Consider the following 25,795-nt stretch of genomic DNA (forward strand, 5'->3'; position numbering starts at 1 on the left):
TGGAATAAAATAAAATAAATAAAAGTCGTATTATTTTGCCCTAAGTATAAATAGTACAAAGTCTACAAACCACTTTATTTGGTATGAAGTGTAGTTTTATTTAGTGTTTAGTATGAAAACAATTAAATAAAGAAAACTGTAATTCCCTGAAAATAATAAACTAAACTGTATGTAGACTCATGTACAGCGACTGTATTCAAGAGTTAATAACATACTTTAATAACATAGTGGCATATATATATATATATATATATGAAACACATCAAATTAACATTTACCTGTATATTCAAAATCTCAGTTGTTTTTCCATAATACTCCTCATCTCTATAATATCACACATTATGTGGGGTAATATATGTTTTTATTTCCAACCACAGAGAAGAGTAGAAATGTTACTAACAAAATATCATTTGAAAGTAATATATCACCTGCTCCTAAGTAAATATGTTCCTCAAAAGCACATGTGAAAACAACCTTCTCTCGTAGGGTTATTTTCGTCATAACCGATTATCACAGATAAGTAAGGGCTCAGGCCAAACGGAAATTAGTTTAATCAGCGATTATATGACTCATATTGTTTAATACTTTAATTTGAAGTTAAGAGGACAATGGGCAGATGTCCCAGCTCATCCGCGTCTTTGAGTTACCAGACATCTTTTCTTACAGTGCACGGTTCTTAAGTGCTCAATGTTGATCTGGAAAGCAGATAGAATTCAGTATATTATTGTATTATAAAACAACTAGTAGAAAGTATTATTTTCAACTTTTTTTCATTGATTTGATTATCCTGGAATCAATGATACATCCAGAGACCTTCCACCAGCAGCACGACAATAATGAAAGCTTGGATAAGTGCAACACTGTTACATGCTGGTGGCTGCCTGGAGGTTTTAAAATGAAAGAGTTAAACATGAGTTGTACTGAGTTAACATATTCAAAACTGCCTTGGAGATATTTTGCTAAATGCAAAATCGACAGAAAGCAATTCCTTGACTAAAGACTACTATTACTGGAAACTATAGGAGCTTAGTAGAAATTTTGAAACAATAAAACAAACTTTTGTAATGTTAGGGTATGTTTTGTGCTATGCTCATTTAATTTTATTGCATCTTTAATGTACTTGTATTATAATATATATATTGCTGCATACATATTGTTTTACCATATTCATCAAGGTCCCTGCTAAACTAATGGTTTCTGACTGAAATTAATTATATGGATCCAGTATCTCAAGAGTATCTAAAGGACTGATAGGATTTATTTTTATGTTCCTATACATTGCATTGTCAAATTAGGAATAAGAAACAACTATTTTAATCAGAAAAACCACACCATACTGCAACTGTACATTAATGTCAATTAAATGGACACCGTAACACCATGTATTTTTTTCTACATTCAGTCATCTTCAGTGAGTCTCCAGTCAGTCAAAGTTCATCAGTCCCCATCATCCTCCACGCTCTTGTGTGAATGCACAATGCCGTTTCCCTCCCGCTCCAGCCGGTCCACCGCTACGCTCTCAAACGCCCTCCTCATTAATGGGTTCTCCTCTAAGACCTCATTAAAGCTGTCCACACTGAGCGAATAAAGTCTGCAGTATGTGTCCGCTCTGACGCTGGCTGTACGACGTCCACGGGTCAGCAGACAGATCTCTAGAAAAGAACAAACAAATCAGCTCAAATCAGTTCTGCAGCAGCTGTCTATTGTCGTTCGCTGTCTGATACACTGTGCTATTATCTGAATTTCTGTATTCAGTTTTGGTCTACACACAATAGTATCTGTGCACTGTATAGAGTTTTTATCTCGTAAAAGCCAGGAAAAATCGAACTCACCACCGAAGTAGCAGCCGTCATTCAGTTTCTTCTCTTTATTGTCTTGAGTGATCACACTGACGCAGCCATGCTGGATGAAGTACATCTTACGACCGAGCGTCCCTTCACGGATGATGGCATCTCCCGGCTGAAAGACCTCGAAGCGTAACTTTGTGAGGAGCACCGTGACAAAGTGAGGATCGGCATTTGCAAAGAGTGGCATGTTAGCCACCAGTCCACGGCAGTTATAGTTGACAATCTCCTGCAGGTGAAACACACAATACAAGATGGATTAGGAATACCATTGTAATCTACCAATCCAGCGAGCGGTTTAGTTCCACGTTTAAATTCTAAATCAACTAAGAAATTACTTAAGATTACAGGGTTAGTTCACCCAAAAATAAAAATGATCCTGTTATTTACTCACCCTCAAGCCATCCTAGGTGTATGACTTTCTTCTTTATATTAAAAATTGTCCTGGCTCTTCTAAACTCTATTAGTGCAGTCAGCGGTTGTTTCTGTTACACAATCCAAAACACGTAAAATAAAGTGCGCTAATCCATAAAAAACGTGCCTCACACGGCTCCGGGGGATGAATAAAGGCCTCCTGTTGTGAAAAATATCCATATTTCAAACGTGATAAACACATCTTTCTCACTTCATCTAACTGTCATAAGCAGGCGGAGGCCGTTCCGGAGGATGATGGCGTAGCACGATTAGTGACGAGCGCGGAGAGAGAACAAAACAAAATGCCGGTCATGAATTAGAAGCACAAAACGAGGATTTGTAAAGAAAAATGTCGGAGGATTTCGATATAAGCCAAGAGGAGACTGGTTTTCCTTTGCCAAAGTAAGGAAACTTTGCTTCCTTTGCTCCTGTAAACAAACGTTGGTCTTTGCGAGACTCACACGCACATGCGCTACACCAGCGTCCTACGTCATCCGCCGGAAAGGCAGTCTCTCGTAAACATGCGTACGACAGATAGCGGAAGTTACACAAAACTGTTTATATTGTTTTAAATATTCTTTTTTTTTTTTTTTTTACAAAAACGCATGGATTCGCTATGGGAGGCTTTTATTCACCCCCCACGGAGCCGTGTGAGGCACGTTTTTTATGGATTTGTGCACTTTATTTTACGTGTTTTGGACTGTGTAACAGAAACACCTGCTGACTGCAATGATAGAGCTTAGAAGAGCTAGGACAATTTTTAATATAATTCGATTGGATTCATCTGAACGAGGAAACTCATATACACCTAGGATGCCTTGAGGGTGAGTAAAACATGGACTAATTTTCATTTTTGGGTGAACTAACCCTTTAAGGAGTATATGGATAAGGGAACAAACAAAACTTTATAACCTTTATTACATCAACCAATATGATTTACTATCAAATTACTTTTAAACTATCTAGGAAAGATTTTAGAAAGGCTACACTTTTGGTTATGTCAATTTATTTATTTTACTGTAATAATTTCAATATTTTTTCTAAAAATATATTTTTCAAAATTGACTTAAATTATTTGTTTCTAAGGCCTCTGTAGTTTCTAAAATTTCAGCCTCAAACTGTTCCAAACCTAAATGAATTTCTTTCTTCTTCTGTTGAACATAAAAGAAGAATGTTGTAACCAAACAGTTTCTGGTCCCCATAGTATTTTGTGTCAGAAAGCAGAAGTGAATGGGGGCCAGCAACTGTTTGGTTACAACATTCTACTTTTGTGTTCAACAGAAGAAGAAAGAAATTCATATAGGTTTGGAACAGTTCATTAGATCAAGGGAGATTCCCTACCTCTTGGAAGCCGACGGTTGTGGCCCCTATATTTAAGGGAGGCGATCCCCGTTTAACTAGCAATTATAGGCCAATTAGTGTCCTCCACAATATCAAAAGTTTTTGAAAAACTGGTGGCTAAACAAATTATTGACTATTATTAAATAATAGTTCTTTTCAATTACATCCAATGCAGTTCGGCTTTAGGATAAATCATTCAACAGAAATGGCTACTTGTTATTTTATTGAAAAGGTAAAGGCATTAATGGATAAAGGTGGAGTGGTAGGGGCTGTATTTCTTGATTTACAAAAGACGTTTGATACTGTAAATCATAATATTCTTTTACATAAATTACTCAATTTAAATTTTCGACAAAATCTGTAAATTTAATTGAATCTTATCTCTCTTCCTGTTCTCAGGTAGTAAAAATTGATAATTACAAATCTAATTCACTATGCCTTTCAACTGGTGTTCCACAAGGGTCCATATTGGGGCCAATTCTCTTTAGCATGTATATTAATGATTTACCCATGGTGTGTCAACAATGTAATATCATAATGTATGCTGATGATACAGTCATTTTCACGCATGGTAAAAATGCAGAAGAGGTTGCAAATAAGTTGACAGATGTTCTGGCAAAAATCATATCCTGGCTCAATCAGTGTCATCTGAAATGAAACGTGTCAAAAACAGCTTGTATGTTCTTTTCTAAAGGACATAGTGTTGATATAAAACGGGATATTTTCATTTCGGGAGAGAGATTACACGTTGTTTCAGAATATAAATATTTTGGGGTTCATTTGGACTCATGTCTTGGTTTTAAAACACATATAAAAAAGGTATGTATAAAGGTAAAATTCAATTTAGTTAATTTTCGGTTTATTAGAAACTACTATGAGGCTGCAAAGGTATATTTTCATTCTATGATTCTCTCTCACATTACTTATTGTCTGACAAGTTGGTCTAATACACATGCTATAGTTCTAAAACCATTGGAATTATTGTACAAATTAACAAGCACTTAAAATTTTAGATAAAAAAAACAATTTCGTTTTCACCATTGTCATGTTTTAAATACGTATAACCTGCTTAGCTGGGAAAATATCTCTAAATTTAAAAATGTTTGTTTAGTTTATGAGATTATGCATGATTTAGCTCCTCCTCCTCTGGTTGAGTTTATTCCATTTAAATCTATTGGAGACAGAGTAACTAGAGGTGCAGCTAAAGCTGATTGTATAATTCCATATAGATAAACCTCGTTTGGTCAAGCTGTTTTTTCATTCAGAGCATCGCATCAGTGGAATTCAATACCACAATCAATTAGAGAATGTACATCATTTAAATCATTTAAGCATCATTTTAAGAAATGGCTTCTTCATAACCAACAATGTGAACATTAATGTTGTTTATATATCTTAATAAGCTGCTTTCAATTTTATTTTATTTTTAATACACATTTCTTTATTGTCAGTTATTGTTATTGTTTTTTCTATTTTGTTTCTTTTTTCCTCTAGTTTTTTGGCCTAATAACATCTGGCAAAGGGACTACCAATGAAAACTAGCCTTTGGGCTAATTTGGGTACATTTACGTTCATGAATGTTGATTAATGTACACTGTCCCTTTTTGTGAAATAAATAAATTACAAAATGACAAAAGAAAGAAATTCATACAGGTTTGGAACAACTCGAGGGTTGTTCCAAATTATCATTTATGATCATTGTCATCATTATTTACTCAAATAATGATGACAATGATCATAAATGATCATTTTTCATTTTTGGGTGACCTATCGATTTAAGCACTATTTGGATGAGGCTTGTTTATCTTGAGGATGTAAGGTAATTTCAACATTTGCCATCCAACCTCAAGGTCATGTGGTAATTTAATTGCTGTCTAAATCCACATCTCTGGTCATAAGTCGTAAACCATTCAAATGGGCCTTTATTATGGCATGCAATAAATAATTTTTAATAAATATTTATTATATACAATTTATAATATTTATTATATACATTTATATAAATTAGGGCTTGCACAACTGATCATTGTCAAACAAGTAGTCTGGTCAAATGTTTACCTTATGTAAATAATAGTTTGCGTTAACTTATTTTTGCTCATTTTCACATTTTTAAAATTACATCCATCAATTTGGGCGATAAAATGCAAGACTGAAAACCATTTAAACCAAAGTGCATCAATTTACCTATTTTAAATAGGATATTTAAATAATCAAATAATAAATAGTATATTATTTTGCTATTATTAAATGAAATATGAATTTAATAATTGTCCAAGCAAAAAAACAGACATTTTGTTCACAGCTGACAATCATGTGACTGACTATTCTCCACCGTAAATGTCAACCAAAATAAGAAAAGTCATTTCTGAGGTGGAGCAAGTTATTACATGAAAGATGATTTGGGCCCGTATTTATCAAGCTTCTCAAAGTGCCATTTTTGTCTTAAGTGCTTGGAATTCATGAAATTTATTCCTACTTTCAAACTTCAGTATAAAAGCAAATTATCAAATTTCTTAAAGCTAAGAATCACTCTTGCTTTCTCAATTATAGAGTGGTGGAACTATGAAATCACTTTGTAGGCAAAAAGCTGGAAGCGAGTTAGCATTTTAGCACTTCCGGTCCCATCGTCCCAAAGTCAATGGGTTTTTTTGAATGGGAGTTTCATTAAATATCCTATAATAAGGTCCCTGGTTCACACAAACTCAAGATACGTTTACGTTGTATTCTACGACATAAAACACACTAGTTACAAAAAAGACAGTTGCTAACAAGTTGCTAAATGGTACTACAGGCGCTGTCAGAGACAATAAACGTCATTAGTAACGGTGAAAGTGAAACCTTAACGATGCATAGTGCTAAAACCCACGTTCAAATTAAATGTTTATGGCCACATGAAGCTGTTAGAAAGCATATAGATTGAGGATTTTCTAGAAGCAAGGATAAAATAACATTTTGTGTACCCACCCTAACAAAATGATAGCTGAAATAAGTTTAATTTTACCATATCCAAAAACTTGCTCACTCTGCTGCTATATAATAGATTAAACGCACTAGAATTTTATTGAATAGTACGTGGAGACATGTTTTTTATTAAAATATTCATATTAATCAAGGATTTATTGACTTTTAATGCACCTTATATCGAAAAGTACAGCCACTCTTGTCAATGCTTGTGTTTATACCAGCCTGTGTGTCATCTTCGCTTGTTTCCGCGATCGTCGTAGCCATTGTTGTGTACGTACATGTGGGGCGGAGATTTCAAAATAGAGGCGAGGTCCTGTTGGAGTATGGGCGTGTTTGTTTTGGTGCTTAGTGCACCTTTAAGATTTAGTCCAACACTTCACTTAAATTACGACTGAGATGCTTGATAACTAACTTTTAAGCGCAGTTTTGAGCCAAGAATTTTTTTACTCTTAAGTCAATTCTTAGCAGTGTTCTTGTGAGTAAGTCTCAAAGGCTTGATAAACCCGGGCCCTGCCCAAAACATGAAAGAAAAATGATAAGAGAAACCTCTTTTAATGGGTCATTGAGCTCTCCGAGGATATTGTCTTCATCAAATATCTTGCCCTGGAAGCGGTGCTCATAATAATCGTGGATTCTCTGCCTCATGTCAGCCGGCAGCTTGTGGAAGGACATGTACTGTTCCACCTGTTTGTACTGTAACAAACCAAACAACAAAACTGTTGACAAAAGTGAAAAAAAACAATGTCTAAAAAAGCTTTACTGAACAATAAATACCTTCTCTTGATACTGCCGATGGGAAGCATCCAAGGACTGGATCAGGTTGGTGGCATTGCCCAAGAACATGGCATAGCAGGTGGCGCCAATGATCATGCTGATCATCGTGAGCCAGACGTCAGTTGGTCCCTCAGGTGCCTGAGCACCATATCCAATACACAGCATATGACTCATGGCCATAAAAACGGCATAGGAGTATTGAACATCCCAAGTGGCATTCTGACAGAGACAGACATATTGCAAATTTAAAGAAAAATTTAAATGTTTAACATTTTCTTTAGGTAGCAGAAGTGCTTTTTCTGTTTGTATACAAACTAGTTAACAAACAGAAAACACTACACTACCCAAGATCCTCAAACATACCACCATGTTGTTTTTGGAGACCCAGCAGTTTGGCGGGAAATCTTGCAACATGGGCACCATGAACTGCATGCAACCATCCCAGTGACACAGCAGCAGCATCATTCCAATCAGATTCACTATGCGAACTACTGCACTTGCAAGGTCATAGGTCATATGGAAGATCTGTAAAAAAAAAATTTTTTTTAAATGATAAGATATGATAGAGATACAGTCAGCACTAGAATGGTTCTGAAGGTGCAGTTATGTGAATTTTGATAGGTGAAATCCAGTAATTTCAATCCATTTGTTAAGTTGTGACGTATTGAAAACTGTTTCTGGGTCCAAGCCTCTACTCGTTTCAACTGTACAATCTCAACAGCCTTTTATGAGCACTGTATATTCATTTCACACATTTAAGCTAAGCCCCACTGAAGTGTCTTGAAACGCTCAACGTTATTCAATGTGTTGACATAATTTCCACTGAAACAGGACGTTAGGGCAGGACATATTGAGTCCCTCATATCGTTTTTTTTTTTATATAACCAATATGCTTTATATTCTCTTCTCCTTGTCATTGCTGTTTATAATGCTAAGGATATCTAACCATTTACAATGTTTGATCTTCTGCATTGCATCACAGAATGCTGTCATCAAAATCGTTGATCCGTATTGGTGTAAATAAGAGACTGTAAGTTTGGATGCTTCTATCTTCTAATTATGAATTGTTTCAATGTTTCAGAGGTTATCGATATCCTTGAGGCTAACATATTTATACTAAAAATACAAAGTCACAGCGTACACAACAGTCTCATGGTGTCTCAGACACCAATATTTTAATGGTGCATGAAAGAAGAATCGCTGTCTGGCCCTCTGAGACTTTGATTTGGAGATGAAGGTTAGGATCATGACTTTCTGGCTGCGTTACGGGATGTTGTAAGAGTATTAACCCCGTTTGTTGTTTGCTTTTGGAATTCGATAGAGCGTTTAGACCTGGAACTGGTGGCACATCAGATGGGTTCAAGTTAATAACGCGAATTTGCAAATTCACATTGACCAACAGAAATCTGCTTGGTTTGAAATTGACTTCTGTGTGAGCTGTAGTTCATACATCAATACATTATTGACAACAGTGAATGGAAACTTTTTACCAATAAAATTTTTCTGTGAACACGCATTTTCTCCAAATAATTTTCATGTTATGGGCAATAAATGATAAATGGCATTTTAAAATTCCAAATAAACAAAAAATAAAACACTAAAGACAAAAAACAGTCATTTTAAAAATTACAAGTGAATTTTAGGCATCACATTATAATTTTAAATTAATCTTGAGATTTGCTAAAAACTACATTTAACAGTGTTATTAAATTATTAGTGTTTTAAACATTAACATTAAGTGAGTGATATATATTGGCAAAGGTAATGTAAATGTAAAAACACTAGTAAAAACCCATTAAACTGCAGTAGAGCTCCTCCACGAAATTAACATCAAATAAGGACGAGGAGAGACTATGACGGACTGTGGACATTTGGAATCAGTTTGTTATGGAGGGACAAAATTCTTGTCATTGGAATATTGTTGTGCTTGTCATTCTAAAAATCATTGTAATAATGCAATTTAGCGTTTCCCTCAGACAAAAGTCAAATTTTCTGCATCTATATTTCCTTTGATATTCTAGTCCTGATTTCCTCTATCCTTTTCTCTTCCTGTTCTTTTGCTCACCTCTTCCCACTGATGAATGTAACGTATAAGTCTGGACAAGCGCAACAATCTGAGGAGACTGAGGACCTTGGTGAAGCGTACGATGCGCAAAGCCCTGGCGGTGCGGTACACCTCTGCCGACTCAAGTCGTGCCTCTATATCCACCACCAGGAAGATGTAGTCCACCGGAATGGAGGAGATGAAGTCCACCAGAAACCAGCCTCGCAGGTAACGTCGACTGATCACTTGCGGGTCCAGGATGATTTGGGAGTTGTCGCCTTCCATAATGCCGGTACGAAAGTTGAAGACGAGGTCAGCCAGGAAGAGGGTATCGGAGGCCACGTTGAAGGTGATCCACGGCAGTGTGTTCTGATCCTCAAAGAAGGTGATGCCCCATGGCAGAATGACGAGGTTGCCCATCATCAGGCACAGCATCACCAAGTCCCAATAGAACCTGTGTGTGAAGATGCATGATGTAAGTAAAGGCAAAGTAATGGAGTACTGTATATATGTTCATTAAAATTCATAACTACAACCAACACGACATTCAAAGGATTAACCAATGTAACAATTCTGTGCAATAATATATATATACACTGTGTGCAGAATTATTAGGCAAGTTGATATTCTGGTCATATTTTTTTTCCAAGAACATTTTACCAATTCCAAACCACATCAATCTTAGTAACTACTATCAATTTTGTATTTAATCATTTATAAGTGATATATAATTGCCCATAAAGGCTGAAAGTTAAAAACTCCTTATTTCAGGTGTGCAGAATTATTAGGCAGGTTTTCTTTTACAGATAAAATGAGCCAAAAATTAGATTGAACTCAAGAATAAAAGTAAAACAATTATTAAATGCCCGTGAGAAGGATGCAATACTAATGCAATAATAGAATTAGCAAAGTTAAGGCATGACCACTGGGCAGCGAAATGCTCATTGATTCAGCACGGTCAGAAAAAACAGGTGGAGAGGAAAAGACACATGTTAACTGCAAAAGAATTAAGAATTAATGTGAAGAATTAGGTGAGGAACCATCAGGAACCATTTAGTCTCCAGCACTATCATTTTCCAGAACTGCAACCTTCCTGGAGTTTCCAGAATTACAAGGTGTCAGGTTCTCAGAGACTTTGCTTGGGTAAACAATTCTTTAAAATGGCCCTCACTTAATAAGAATAACATGCTGAAGTGTTGTGAAATACATGAAGACTGATTTTGTATAGGATTTATGGACAGATAAGTTGAGAGTGACTCTTGAAGGACCAGCATCACATCCTCTTGTACCACTGTTTGAAGAATTTATCTTCCAGAATCTGGCAGTAAGTTTTGGGAGTTCATTTTTAATCAATCCTGCAAGACAGACTTTTCAGGATAGGAGATGAACTCACTCACAACTTATCTGTCCATAAATCCTATACAAAATCAGTCTTCATGTATTTCACAACACTTCAGCATGTTATTCTTATTAAGTGAGGGCCATTTTAAAGAATTTTTTACCCAAGCAAAGTCTCTGAGAACCTGACACCTTGTAATTCTGGAAACTCCAGGAAGGTTGCAGTTCTGGAAAATGATGGTGCTGGAGACTAAATGGTTCCTGATGGTTTCTCACCTAATTCTTCACATTAATTCTTAATTCTTTTGCAGTTAACATGTGTCTTTTCCTCTCCACCTGTTTTTTCTGACCTTGCTGACCCAATGAGCATTTCGCTGCCCAATGGTCATGCCTTAACTTTGCTAATTCTATTATTGCATTAGTATTGCATCCTTCTCATGGGCATTTAATAATTTTTTTAACTTTTATTCTTGAGTTCAATCTCTTTTTTGGCTCATTTTATCTGTAAAGGAAAACCTGCCTAATAATTCTGCACACCTGAAATAAGAAGTAACTGACTATCAGCCTTCATGGACAATTATATATCACTTATAAATTATTAAATACAAAATCAATAGTAGTTATTAAGATTGATGTGGTTTGGAATTGGTAAAATGTTCTTGGAAAAAAAAATATGACCAGAATATCAACTTGCCTAATAATTCTGCACACAGTGTATATATATATATATATATATATATATATATAATGGCCAATAAACTGATAAATTCTAAAATATTTCCTCTAAATAAATTAAAAAAAAATACTAAAAAGTACAGTATGAAAATGCATTACATTTAACAGTGTTATTAACTTCTTAGTGTTCTTAACGATTCATTTAAATGAGCATTAGATGACAGTAAAGGAAAAATAGGGAAAATGAGATTGCACAATTAAATATGTAGTGTGTGTACAATGTGTGTGTGTGTGTGTTGCACTGCGTGAGGCAAATGGTGGTCACACCAGATACTGACTGGTTTTCGGACCCCCAGACCCCAGACCCCCTTAATACAGTAAAACTGCACATTTTAGAGTGGCCTTTTATTGTGGCCAGCCTAAGGCACACCTGTGCAATAATCATGCTGTCTAATCAGCATCTTGATATGCCACACCTGTGAGGTGGATGGATTATCTCGGCAAAGGAGAAGTGCTCACTAACACAGATTTAGACAGATTTGTGAACAATATTTGAGAGAAATAGGCCTTTTGTGTACATAGAAAAAGTCTTAGAACTTTGAGTTCAGCTCATGAAAAATGGGGGCAAAAACAAAAGCGTTTATAATTTTGTTATTTCAGGTGCATCTCAATAAATTAGAATGATTGGCATGTCACCATATTCTAATTTGTTGAGATAGTGAATTGGTGGGTTTTTGTTAAATGTGAGCCAAAATCATCACAATTAAAAGAACCAAAGACTTAAACTACTTCAGTCTGTGTGCATTGAATTTATTTAATACACGAGTTTCACAATTTATTCACATGCAGCTGTGCATACACACGTGGTCAGAATTGTTGGTACCCTTTGTAAATATGATAGAATCAGTGATGCCATGTGTCTAAACAAGATGTCCAGGACCTCCATCAGAAATATAGGCCCACAACATCAAAAATACAGCAGTATATTTCATTGTACACATGGGATACTTTTTATCCCTGTGTTCACCAAACCCATCTTGAGTGTTTGCTGCTAAAAAGCTCATTTTTTAGTTACATCTGACCATAGAAGCCAGTCCCATTTGAAGTTCCAGTCGTGTCTGATAACTGAATATGCTGGAGATTGTTTTTTGGTGAAAGCATTTTCTTTTCTTGTTTTTTTTTCTTTTTTCTGCAATTCTCCAGCTGTGGTCCTTGGAGAGTCTTTAGCCACTCAAACTCTCCTTCTCACCGTGCATTAGGACGATATAGACACACGTCCTCTTCCAGGCAGTTTCGTAACATTTTATGTTGATTGGAAATTCTTAATTATCGCCCTGATGGTGGAAATGAGAATTTTCACTGCTCTAGCTCTTTTCTTAAAGCCACTTCACTAATTTGTGAAGCTCAATTATCTTTTGCTGCACATCAGAAATAAATTCTTTGGTTTTTCTCATTGTGATGGATGATTAATTTGGAATTTGGCCTTTGTTTTGTTTCCCCTCCTATTTATATTTCTGTGAAACAGGAAGCCATGGCTGGATAATTTCATGTTCATAATCACGCTGGTGTGCTCAAAATTGTGAATATGAATGGGAATATATTTCAGATATATTTTACTAATAAGAATTTCTAGGGGTACCAGTAATTGTGTCCAACGTGTATTTGAGAAAAAACATTTGTTTCATAATGATATTTCCCCCCATTTTAAATTCTTATTCTACAATGAAAGCTTGGATTTTTGTGATTTTTTTTTTTCAAATAAAAGATCAAAAGGATTAACAATGCACATTTATTTTCACAGCCTTCTTTGATCATATTTACCAATGGTACCAACAATTCTGACCACGTGTGTATGAATGAATGATTTCTTTTAATTTTGATGATTATAACTGACAACTAAGGAAAATCCCAAATTCAGTATCTCAGAAAATTAGAATATTACTTAAGACCAATACAAAGAAAGGATTTTTAGAAATCTTGGCCAACTGAAAAGTATGAACATGAAAAGTATGAGCATGTACTGCACTCAGTACTTAGTTGGGGCTCCTTTTGCCTGAATTACTGCAGCAATGCGGCGTGGCATGGAATTGATCAGTCTGTGGCACTGTTCATGTGTTATGAGAGCCCAGGTTCCTCTGATAGTGGCCTTCAGCTCTTCTGCATTGTTGGGTCTGGCATATCGCATCTTCCTCTTCACAATACCCCATCGATTTCCTATGGGGTTAAGGTCAGGCGAGTTTGCTGGCCAATTAAGAACAGGGATACAATGATCCTTAAACCAGATACTGGTTGCTTTGGCACTGTGTGCAGGTGCCAAGTCCTGTTGGAAAATTAAATCTGCATCTCCATAAAGTTGGTCAGCAGCAGGAAGCATGAAGTGCTCTAAAATCTCCTGGTAGATGGCTGCGTTGACTGTGGACTTCAGAAAACACAGTGATCCAACACCAGCAGATGACATGGCAGTCCAAATCATCACAGACTGTGGAAACTTCACACTGGACTTCAAGCAACATGGATTCTGTGCCTCTCCACTCTTCCTCCAGACTCTGAGACCTTGATTTCCAAATGAAATGCAAAATTTACTTTCATCTGAAAAGAGGACTTTGGACCACTGAGCAACAGTCCAGTTCTTTTTCTCCACAGCCCAGGTAAGACGCTCCTGACGTTGTCTCTGATTCAGAAGTGGCTTGGTAGCCCTTTTCCTGAAGACGTCTGAGCGTGGTGACTCTTGATGCACTGACTCCAGCTTCAGTCCACTCCTTGTGAAGCTCTCACAAGTGTTTGAATCAGCTTTGCTTGACAGTATTCTCAAGCTTGCGGTCATCCCTGTTGCTTGTGCACCTTTTCCTACCCAAATTCTTCCTTCCAGTCAACTTTGCATTTAATATGCTTTGATACAGCACTCTGTAAACAGCCACACTTTTCAGTAATGACCCTCTGTGACTTACCCTCTTTGTGGAGGGTGTCAATGTTCGTCTTCCGGATCATTGCCAAGTCAGCAGTCTTCCCCATTAATGTGGTTTCAGAGAACAAGAGATACCCAGAATTTATACTGTAGGGATGGTCATTTATTCAAACTCAAATGTAAATATTCTAATTATCTGAGATACTGAATTTGGGATTTTCCTTAGTTGTCAGTTATAATCATCAAAATTAAAATAAATAAACATTTGAAATATATCAGTCTGTGTGTAATGAATGAATATAATATACAAGTTTCACTATTTGAATGGAATTGGTGAAATAAATCTACTTTTTGATGATATTCTAATTATATGACCAGCACCTGTATATGCATGTGTATATATATATATATTGTCAAGGTTCTGCCCTGACACTCTGTTTGCCTTGTGTTTGTTCTTGTGTTGCACATGGCTTTGTTTTCGTCAGCCATGTGCTTCTCTAGCCCCTCCTCTTTGTTTCATCTTTACCACACCCTCTTGTTAGCCCTTGTTGAGTCCTTGTTAGTGTAATTGCTTTCACCTGTTCCTCGTGTGCTTTTATCCCTATTTATAGGGCCCCTTGCCCTATTGTTTTTGCTGGTTTGTTGTCATTCTCACCCCTTCTGTTACTGTCTTTGTCTGGCTGAGTATGTGTTTCTGTCTCCCTGTCTGGTTGGTCTTGTGTCCTTGTCTTGTCTAGTCCTTTGAAGTGCCATGTTCTTGTATTGTTCCTTGTTTTGCATTTTTTTGTTTGTTTTTGCCTTTGCTTTTATTTTAGTAATTATTCAGTTATTCTTGTCAGTGGCGAAGCTACGGGTGGGCTGACCCAATGAGAAGTTGGTACTTTTCCAAATGAATGATATTTATTAAACGATAATAATAATAAACGTATAGTTTCCCTATAACTTCATATATTTACTTTAAAATATATTTAACGTGAGTTTTCTTCCTATAGGTGCATAGCATACCCTTGTCAAAAATGATGATTCGTCAGTGACGATTCAGTTAGTCCCACCCACATTTATGTTTACGACGTAAGAACATAGTAAAATGCGCACTTTTTAAAATAATGTTGAATTTGAAAATAGTGAAACAAACCTCAATCAGTCTTTAAAAATATTGGATATCCCAAATGAAAATTAAGTCTTAGCACTGAATCCAGACCGCCTACAAATGAAACCAGACCACCGGGTGATGGATTTAGATTGGAAACTTATGAGTGTGTTTAAAGCATCATATTAGCAACGTGTTTAAACCGCTAAATAGATGCGTCCTTTGTAGAAAGAAACACACAAACGTTGTGCTACATACTCTTCTCCACAACAAACTGCATATTTGCAGCTGTGCACATTTCTGCGGTATTCGTTTACTCTCCTTTGAACGCGAACTGACAGAGACTGATTATGAGATCATCTGCGAAGCTCAGACTAAGGTAATGCTTTACAATAAACTTAGGTTAGGTAATGCATTAACTAACATTAACAATGAGAAATACATTTGTTACAGTATTAATTAATTTTTAAGGTTAGTTAAAAATAGGCTACAAATTTTTGTTAGCTCAGGTACGAATGTTAACAGATAAATTTAAATTTTAATAATTATTAGAAAATGTTGAAATTAAAATTAATGTTAATTAATGCCTTAGAAGTGTTGTGCATTGAACATTTGTGCTGTATATTCTGTTGGCAATTATGCAGTTTTCTTACATGCACCTTGCCCACCCGGTTTTATGTCGGCCCACCCACTTAAACATTTCTGGCCTCGCCCCTGCTTCTTGTCCTACTCTTGTTTTGCATTTTTGTTTGATATTCTTTAAGGTAGTTGTGTTGGTTAAATTGGTAATTATTTCTTATTTATTTTGTTACTTCAGTCTTTATCAGTTCTTTTGTTTTATTTATCCCCCCTGCCTGCTTTGAAGTACTATGTTCCTGTGGAGCCTTGTCCTGTCTTTTTTTTTTTCCGAGGTCCTCAGTAATCTCCTTTGTTTGTGACATGATTCACTTCCACAGACATGATCAGACTTTGATAGATCCCTGTTCTTTGAATAAAACAGGTCATGTACTGACATTTGATAGTCATTGCGCTGACTGAAAACACCTCTGCATAGATGGACTCTAATTTCCCCTTTCAATTAACTGCTAATCCAAGAGATTCACATACTTTTGCCACTCACAGATATGCAATATTGGATCATTTTCCTGAAAATATTTTTGTCTCATTTGTTTGATTGGGTTCTCTTTGTCTACTTTCAGGACTTGTGTGAAAATCTGATTATGTCTTAGGTCATATTTATGCAGAAATATAGAAAATTCTAAAGGGTTCACAAACTTTCAAGCAGCACTGTATATATTCATATTAATGTAACTTATATTTTTATATTTAGTATTCATACGTGTGTGTGTGTATATTATACTGTATGTACACATATATACATATTCATATATATGTGACCCTGGACCACAAAACCAGTCATAAGTGTAAATTTTTTGATATTGAGATTTATACATCTTTTATTTATACATCATTTATACATCTTATACATCTTCGGAAAGCTGAATAAATAAGCTTTCCATTGATGTGTAGTTTATTAGGATATGACAATATTTGGCCGAGATACAACTATTTGAAAATCTGGAATCTGAGGGTGCAAAAAAATCTAAATATCGAGAAAATTGCCTTTAAAGTTGTCCAAATGAAGTTCTTAGCAATGCATATTACTAATCAAAAAATAAGTTTTGATACATTTGCGGTAAGAAATTTACAAAATATCTTCATGGAACATGATCTTTACTTAATATCCTAATGATTTTTGGCATAAAAGAAAAATGGATAATTTTGACACATACAATGTATTTTTGGCTATTGCTACAAATATACTCCAGTGACTTAAGTGTTACATGGTAACACTTTACAATAAGGTGTCATTTGTTAACATTAGTTAATGTATTAACTAACATGAACAATGCATTTATTACACTATTTATTAATCTTTGTTAAAGTTAGTTAATGAAAATACAGTTGTTCATTGTTTATTCGTGTTAGCTCACAGTGCATTAACTAATGTTAACAAACACAACTTGTGATTTTAATAATGCATTAGTAAATGCTGAAATTAACATTAACTAAGGCCGTATTAAATATTAAAATATGCCGTAGAAGTATTGTTCATTCTTAGTTCATGTATACTAATGTTGTTAACTAATGAACCTTATTGTAAAGTGTTACCATATATATATATATATATATATATATATGAATATTAAATATAAAAATATGTTACATTAATATCAGTCAATTACTGTAGCAATGTATCATTCATCTGTAAGCACTAATAATTTTAACTTAAATGATTTTATGTATGAATTTTCATGCTTTTTAGTAGCTAACGTTGCCTCTAAACTAAACAACATATAGGTTACAAAAAATGTGGAGAAAAATTCAGTGCAGTATTTCCTTGTTCTTTAAAGGTCCACGCTGATAACCTAAAGGTCAGCGGTTTGAACCAGTCTTTCAAGCTGCTATAGGGTGACTGTCCCTGAAACTTAATAAGGCATCTACCTATGGCGACATCACATGTTTCGTGGAAATAAATTCTACCAGCCCCAGATGTTCGCCGATAAATAAAAGATTTTCTGAGAAACAAATATGTGACTCTGTAAAGCAAACCTGGTAATCTATTACAAATGAATCCATAATGAACAAAGTTTGATTCAAAAGTTCAAGCACATTCATAAGCATCAATATAAATCTACGACCTTGACTGAACAGGTTAATTACGTCAATTACACGTGTCGCAAAACATTCCTCTCCATGTTAATTACGAAAGTGGTAATTGAGAGTCGTAAACATACTGTACAGTATGCGACTGTTTAAACTGGATGTGCAGCCTTTTACGCACTACCGTACATGTGCTCGGTGGTTTGAAGTTTCCATCTGTGGTCATATTTTCCAAAGCAGCGTCAGTCACCTGGAATGAATGGGTATATTGAAAACACTTTCTTAAATATGATATATATTGTATGGTTGGCATTTGATGTAAGAATGAAAGCAGGAGTGAATAAAATGAAGGATGTATTATCAGTATCAGACAATTCCAGTGAGGATGACTGAGCTGAGCTCTAGGTAGGTTTAAGCACTTTAAGACACTGCAGATTTTATCAAAGGTTACGAACTCTATGATATTTCTTGTCACAGCCCTAGTGACAATCCTAGTGAAAAATAAATATACTACAATATATTTGAAATACATTAATTTCATGCTAAGTATACTACAAATACCTTTACATATTCATGTACTTAATAAAAAATGAACTGGTATACTTAAAGTCTGATAAATTGGACTTAACTAATTTTGTACTTAATGCACTTTATTGTGCAGAAGTAGTGCTGATGTCCAGCTAAAGATATTCTGAAGTATATTTGATTGTGCTAAAGTGGAACTACTGCAAGTATATTTCAGGTACACATCTTGCATTTAAAGAATTTAAATATTCAAAGATCATACAATCCTCATCAATAGTGATATCAAAACACATTTGTGACCCTGGACCACAAAGCCAGTCTTAAGTCGCTGGAGTATATTTGTAGCAATAGCCAAAAATACATTGTATGGGTCAAAATTATCGATTTTTCTTTTATGCCAAAAATCATTAGGATATTAAGTAAAGATCATGTTCCATGAAGATATTTTGTAAATTTCTTACCGTAAATATATCAAAACTTAATTTTTGATTAGTAATGTGCATTGCTAAGAACTTCATTTGGACAACTTTAAAGGCAATTTTCTCAATATTTTGATTTTTTTGCACCCTTAGATTCCAGATTTCCAAATAGTTATATCTCAGCCAAATATTGTTCGATCCTAACAACCCATACAATCAATGGAAAGCTTATTTATTCAGCTTTCAGATGATTTTGACAGTTGTGGTCCAGGGTCACATTTTACAAATAAAGTTGAATTATAATTGTATAATTGTATAAATGTCAGTAAAGATGCTGAACTATTCTTAGTATGAAATAAATGTATTTTAAATATATGTATTTTTTTACTAGGGAATCTGTGGGTGAAATCTACTGACAGCCTTGTGAATGGATTAAACAATGTATTAATTTTTCTTTTTCAGTGAATGAATAATTAAATTGAATTTTAACCATCTTACTCACATCAGTCATACTCATATACTCATACTCATATCAGATGACCACTCATTATCTAAATAAAATGTACCAGTGGTGATTCAAGTTGATGACCTTTTTATCTTCATCATATTTTCATATTTTCCCCTGTTAAAAAATTGTAAAAGTAGAAGTTATAATAATTGTTATAACAATAATCAATGTTATAATAATTTCTTTGCATATGATTATCTACATACATTTAAATGATTCTCCATTATGTGCTTCATTATGTTTTCTGTGAGAAACAAACAATTCATTGAACAGTACTGTTATTAACTAAAACTAAAAATATATTTTAAAAAATCTGTTAACTGAAAATAAAATAGTAAAAAACTTTATTTTATGTTCTTTAAATTAGTAGCCAATGCAACATTTATAATTTTTTATTTGGTTTTAAGTTGAAGTACTAAAATGACTAAAACTGAAATTACATTTATTATTTATTTATATATTTAAAAAAGATCTGTGATACAGAAATGCTCTTTTCACAGTCACCATCATATTTTCCCCTGTTAAAAAAGTATACAAATTTAAGTTTTAAAAAAAGAGTGCTGAATGTTATCTGGAGTTAAAGTAAAGTAATTAACAACAGTGTTACCAGCAACCAGGAAATTTAAGAATCAGTTGATCTGTGCTGATAAAACAGTAACAGTAACTGGCTCATGGGTTTGTTTTACTGTATCTAAAAGGACGACTCTGGCACATTAAACAAATGATGGTAAAATAAGACATGTAACTGGTGGTTAATTCAATAAGATTAATTCAAGATTGAAACATGTTTGGAGATTGAGTTCCTATTGCCCATCAGGTCTTGCTTTCTAAAACACAATCCGTTTATCCCTTTACATTCTGCTGCTTTCTCTGCGTACGTGTTTCAGACAAAGAGCATCAACCTGACACTCTGTAACCAAGTGGGTCCTTCCAGCCCATCCACGAACGCCGATACCCTTTCCAGCTAATGGTAACTCTATAAGGGAAAGCGCTGTAACTGACCTGTGTTGCATTGTGCTTTACTGTGGTGATTGAAAGGTTTGTGCTTTAAGGACCTGATTTGTGGCATAAGTGCTTGTTGACATTGTATGATTATTGACTGCAATTTGTAAAAGTGACCTTTAATTGCAAGGTGTCACTCTTTGTATAGATAAACATATTTGTATTCATATTTTTACACTGAAGAAAGGGTTACTTGCTTTTTGAAATAAGTCGCTCTCATAATGCTAGGCCCATCCTTAAGTTTTTATAAAATTCTGCTTCCAGGTGCCTCCTTCAATGCAGATCTATGAGATTTTTCACCAGTTTTATTGTTTATCAGGTAAAAATCTTAAGTGTGATGACTACAATCAACACAATCTGAGCACCGAAACATAACACTTACTCTTCACCCAAAGTATGTGCAAGACTAATAGTGAAGCACCACTAATAATTGTTAACAGGTTCAATTCTGTAAATACGCTACACTACACTCTGTATGTAAAAATAAATAAAAACATTTTGAGCACTCAAAATTACAATTTGATGGCCTTGTTTAGTTAAAATTACAGGTGCTGGTCATATAATTAGAATATCATCAAAAAGTTGATTTATTTCACTAATTCCATTCAAAAAGTGAAACTTGTATATTATATTCATTCATTACACACAGACTGATATATTTCAAATGTTTATGTCTTTTCATTTTGATGATTAGAGCTTACAGCTCATGAAAGTTAAAAATCAGTATCTCAAAATATTAGAATATTTACATTTGAGTTTGAATAAATGACCATCCCTACAGTATAAATTCTGGGTATCTCTTGTTCTTTGAAACCACAATAATGGGGAAGACTGCTGACTTGGCAATGAGCCAGAAGACGAACATTGACACCCTCCACAAAGAGGGTAAGTCACAGAGGGTCATTACTGAAAGGTGTGGCTGTTTACAGAGTGCTGTATCAAAGCATATTAAATGCAAAGTTGACTGGAAGGAAGAATTTGGGTAGGAAAAGGTGCACAAGCAACAGGGATGACCGCAAGCTTGAGAATACAGTCAAGCAAAGCTGATTCAAACACTTGTGAGAGCTTCACAAGGAGAGAACTGAAGCTGGAGTCAGTGCATCAAGAGTCACCACGCTCAGACATCTTCAGGAAAAGGAGAAAACTTCTGAACCAGAGACAACGTCAGAAGCATCTTACCTGGGCTGTGGAGAAAAAGAACTGGACTGTTGCTCAGTGGTCCAAAGTCCTCTTTTCAGATGAAAGTCAATTTTACATTTCATTTGGAAATCAAGGTCTCAGAGTCTGAAGGAAGAGTGGAGAGGCACAGAATCCATGTTGCTTGAAGTCCAGTGTGAAGTTTCCACAGTCAGTGATGATTTGGGCTGCCATGTCATCTGCTGGTGTTGGTCCACTGTGTTTTCTGAAGTCCACAGTCAACGCAGCCATCTACCAGGAAATTTTAGAGCACTTCATGCTTCCTTCTGTTGACAAGCTTTATGGAGATGCTGATTTCATTTTCCAGCAGGACTTGGCACCTGCCCACACTGCCAAAGGTACCAAAAGCTGGTTCAATGACCATAGTGTTACTGTGCTTGATTGGCCAGCAAACTCGCCTGACCTGAACCCCATAGAGAATCTATGGGGTATTGTCAAGAGGAAGATGAGAGACACCAGACCCAACAATGCAGATGAGCTGAAGGCTGCTGTCAAAGAAGCCTGGGCTCTCATAACACCTGAGCAGTGCCACAGACTAATCGACTCCATGCCACGCCGCATTGCTGCAGTAATTCAGGCAAAAGGAGCCCCAACTAAGTATTGAGTGCTGTACATGCTCATACTTTTCATTTTCATACTTTTCAGTTGGCCAAGATTTATAAAAATCCTTTCTTTGTATTGGTCTTAAGTAATATTCTAATATTTTGAGATACTGATTTTTGACTTTCATGAGCTGTAAGCTCTAATCATCAAAATAAAAATAAATAAACATTTGAAATATATTAGTCTGTGTGTAATGAATGAATATAATATACAAGTTTCACTTTTTGAATGGAATTAGTGAAATAAATCAACTTTTTGATGATATTCTAATTATATGACCAGCACCTATATTTACGTATATAAAGTAAATGTTTTAGCTGAATTTCATGTCATGTCAAGTTGAGGACTTAAAGTCTGCCATCATTGTAATGATTACCAGTTTAGGTTAATTAAAACTAGTGCTGTCAAACGATTAATCGCATCCAAAATAAAAGTTTTTGTTTACATAATATATGTGTGTGTACTGTGTATATTTATTATGTATATATAAATACACACACATACAGTATATATTTCAGAAAAATGTGTTATGTTTATATATTAAATATATTTATATATAATATAAATTATATGAATATAAATATATACATGTAAATACATGTAAATATTTTCAAAATATATACTGTATGTGTGTGTATTTATATATACATAATAAATATACACAGTACACACACATATTATGTAAACAAAAACTTTTATTTTGGATGCGATTAATTGCGATTAATCGCTTGACAGCACTAATTAAAACATAATGCACTGTAAGTTCATAAAAGAAATAATTCTCTATATTTACATTTAAAATATTCACAATTATGCGCTTCATTTTGTTTTCAATGTACATGGAGCAGTATTGTTATTGTTAACTGAAACTAAACACAAAAAAACATTAAACCATTACTTTAACTTAAATGAAATTTAAAAGAAAGATATAAAAATACATTTATTTTAAGTTAGTAACTAATTTTCATTTTAGATTACTAAAACTAAATAGACATTATATATTAAAAACCGAATGAAAATTTAATAAACAACAAATGGACTAAAATGGACTATATATATATATATATATATATATATATATATATATATATATATATATATATATATATATATATATATAAGAAAATTAAATCCAAATATTATTAAATACCAAAATAGTATATTAATTGTATTAAAATAACAGTGGAAGAACAAAGTGTAACATGGAAACTGAAAAAAAATTAATTAATTAAATATCTTAAAATGCCACACAGCACCTCCAACAGTTGATACACAAAATAAGACAGGGTAACAATCAACTGATCATTTTAACAAACTCATCCTGACATCACAAGATAACAAGCTACAAAAAGTAACTGCAAAATAAACAGCAGCTGTGCAAATAAAATTAGCAAACATAATTATGCACGCCCCATACATGCTGGGGAGAGGGCAAACGAAAAAATTCAAAAATGACTCCTTTGCTTTTATTGTTGGTTTGAGTTAAAAATTCAGCGTATTAAAAACAGCGTCAATTTTGTTCCTAGAAAATGACCATATATGCTGTAATCAAGTAAATGAACTAATTTTTAGAGTCTACTGGGCATTCATAACAATACTACCCTTATCCGAAGTTCTGCTAAGTCATATTTTCCCTTTCCCCTCCATCACTCACCTGAAGTCACTATATGGATGTATAATCCAAACCCCAAATGACTTGACCCGCTCCTGCTCGGCTGCAATACCCTTCGCACTCCCAAACATTCGCAGCGAGAACTTGTTGACCCCTGGCTGCAGCATGGAGCTGAACTGTCTCTGGAGAAATGTGGACTGGTCATCGAAGACCCCTTCCTCTGATTCGGATGGCTGAGGGGCTGCTGCAGGCCCTGTTGACTCTGCCATGGCTTTGTCGAGGCAAGGCGGTGTGGATGTGGTCACAGTGGTGGTTGCTGTTGTGCCATCTAACCCTGCGATCACCTCGAGGGATTTTGAGGTGGGACTGGCCCCCGAGTCTGTGCGTTCTTGATGGTTCACACCAGACAGCAGCCTTCGGCTCACGTCCTCTCCTGCTCGCTCTCCTTGCAGTAAAGTCCTCGAAGAGGAACGCCAGTTGGTTAAGGAGAAGCCTCCTCTGGAGCGGAGCTTCGAGTCACCATTTGAAGCCGGAGGCTGTCTATCGCCATCCATAATTCAGATCTAATGTTAATGCAAGTTCAGGTTGATGACTAGTTTGGCAGATTGAGTCTCAAGAAGAGAATGAGGACATGATGCTTTCCAAATCCAGAATCCTTTTGTATTTGAAAACCAAGGTTTGTATACAAAACCTAAGGTATTCAATAAGAATTGGTCTAAATGTGATTGTTTAAGATTAATGTATTTGTTGATTTGCCTTTAAATACTCATAATGCAAACTTAAACTTCGTTTTAAAGTCTTTCTTGAGTATGAACACAAAGCATTAGGTCTCAACGAGCATTTTCAAAAAGCCCAAACATGTCTATTTACTGTTTTTAGGCTACTGTAACAGTTAAGTTTACCAGTACAAACGGACTCCCAAAACGTCCGAGGAGAATCCAGAAGTTCCTCTCTGCGTAATTCATCCGCCCTTGCAAAGCTCCTCTGGGAATAAGTGCATGTATTGTCAATATTATTCTCCGGTATCCACTTTCCACACATTTACCATCCCGCGCGCGGGCAAATTCTCCTCAGAATAAGCGCAGGGTTTCTCGTCGTCAAATCACGCGTCAATTATTGCACAGAGAACGGGATGAAACCCGCAGAGGTTTGAGTATAATCGGCTTCTTGGTGGCAGGCGCTGTCTTTATCTCCCTCTCTGCTGACACCTGCGTGTTATCTGTTCAACAAGCTGTCGGGATGAACAGGTAGGGGAGAGAGCGTCACACCCCGGCGGCCCGGCTGGGGAGGAAATGGGCGGGGCCAACCTGTGCTAGAGGACACGGAATACGCTGGAGGCTCACAGGTGTATTTACCTGAGGCTGCTGTGAGCTTCACAAATACATTCTGCATGTGTGTAGAAATACACTGTATGCATATTTAAGGAACAAATTATTTTTAAAATGTAGTATTTGTTTGTTTGTTTTGTTTTAAAAATTGCGTGTTCTAGCAGTAAATCAATTTAATAATGTAGTCTAGTATGTATAAATGTATTTATTTAAAATATACAATTTTTATTTATTTTATTTAGGCTATTTATTTAAAATATATAATATAATTATATATAAATAAATATAATAAATATAAGATTTTGTATTACTATAGTATAGGCAATATATTATGAATGTATTTATAATACACAGTATTTTATTTTATTTTAATTTTATTGATTTATGTATTTCTTTAAAGTAGCTATATTTTACTTTTTGCAATTTGTAATTTTTTAAAGGTTTTGCATTTTCATTAGTGGTTTTGTTTGTTGGTTTCCAATATGTAATTCAAAAATCTCCTAAAAAAATATTCTTCTAAATATTCTGTCCTCCAAATTAAATTTGAA

General features: G+C 34.9%; 1 protein-coding gene across 1 annotated transcript; it reads right to left on the minus strand.

The window, feature by feature from the left end:
* Positions 1-89: 89 nt before the first annotated feature.
* Positions 90-25,194, minus strand: hcn3 (hyperpolarization activated cyclic nucleotide-gated potassium channel 3). Its single transcript, XM_058752709.1, has 8 exons — positions 24,822-25,194; positions 23,962-24,610; positions 9,403-9,835; positions 7,701-7,862; positions 7,338-7,556; positions 7,110-7,256; positions 1,833-2,073; positions 90-1,652 (listed from the first exon to the last, which is right to left on the minus strand). The coding sequence occupies exons 2-8, from the start codon at positions 24,471-24,473 to the stop codon at positions 1,438-1,440; spliced, it is 1,929 nt and encodes a 642-aa protein (XP_058608692.1). The 5' UTR covers positions 24,474-24,610; positions 24,822-25,194; the 3' UTR covers positions 90-1,437.
* Positions 25,195-25,795: the final 601 nt, after the last annotated feature.

Source organism: Onychostoma macrolepis, chromosome 19 (genome assembly GCF_012432095.1).
Source record: "Onychostoma macrolepis isolate SWU-2019 chromosome 19, ASM1243209v1, whole genome shotgun sequence".
Classification (NCBI taxonomy): domain Eukaryota; kingdom Metazoa; phylum Chordata; class Actinopteri; order Cypriniformes; family Cyprinidae; genus Onychostoma; species Onychostoma macrolepis.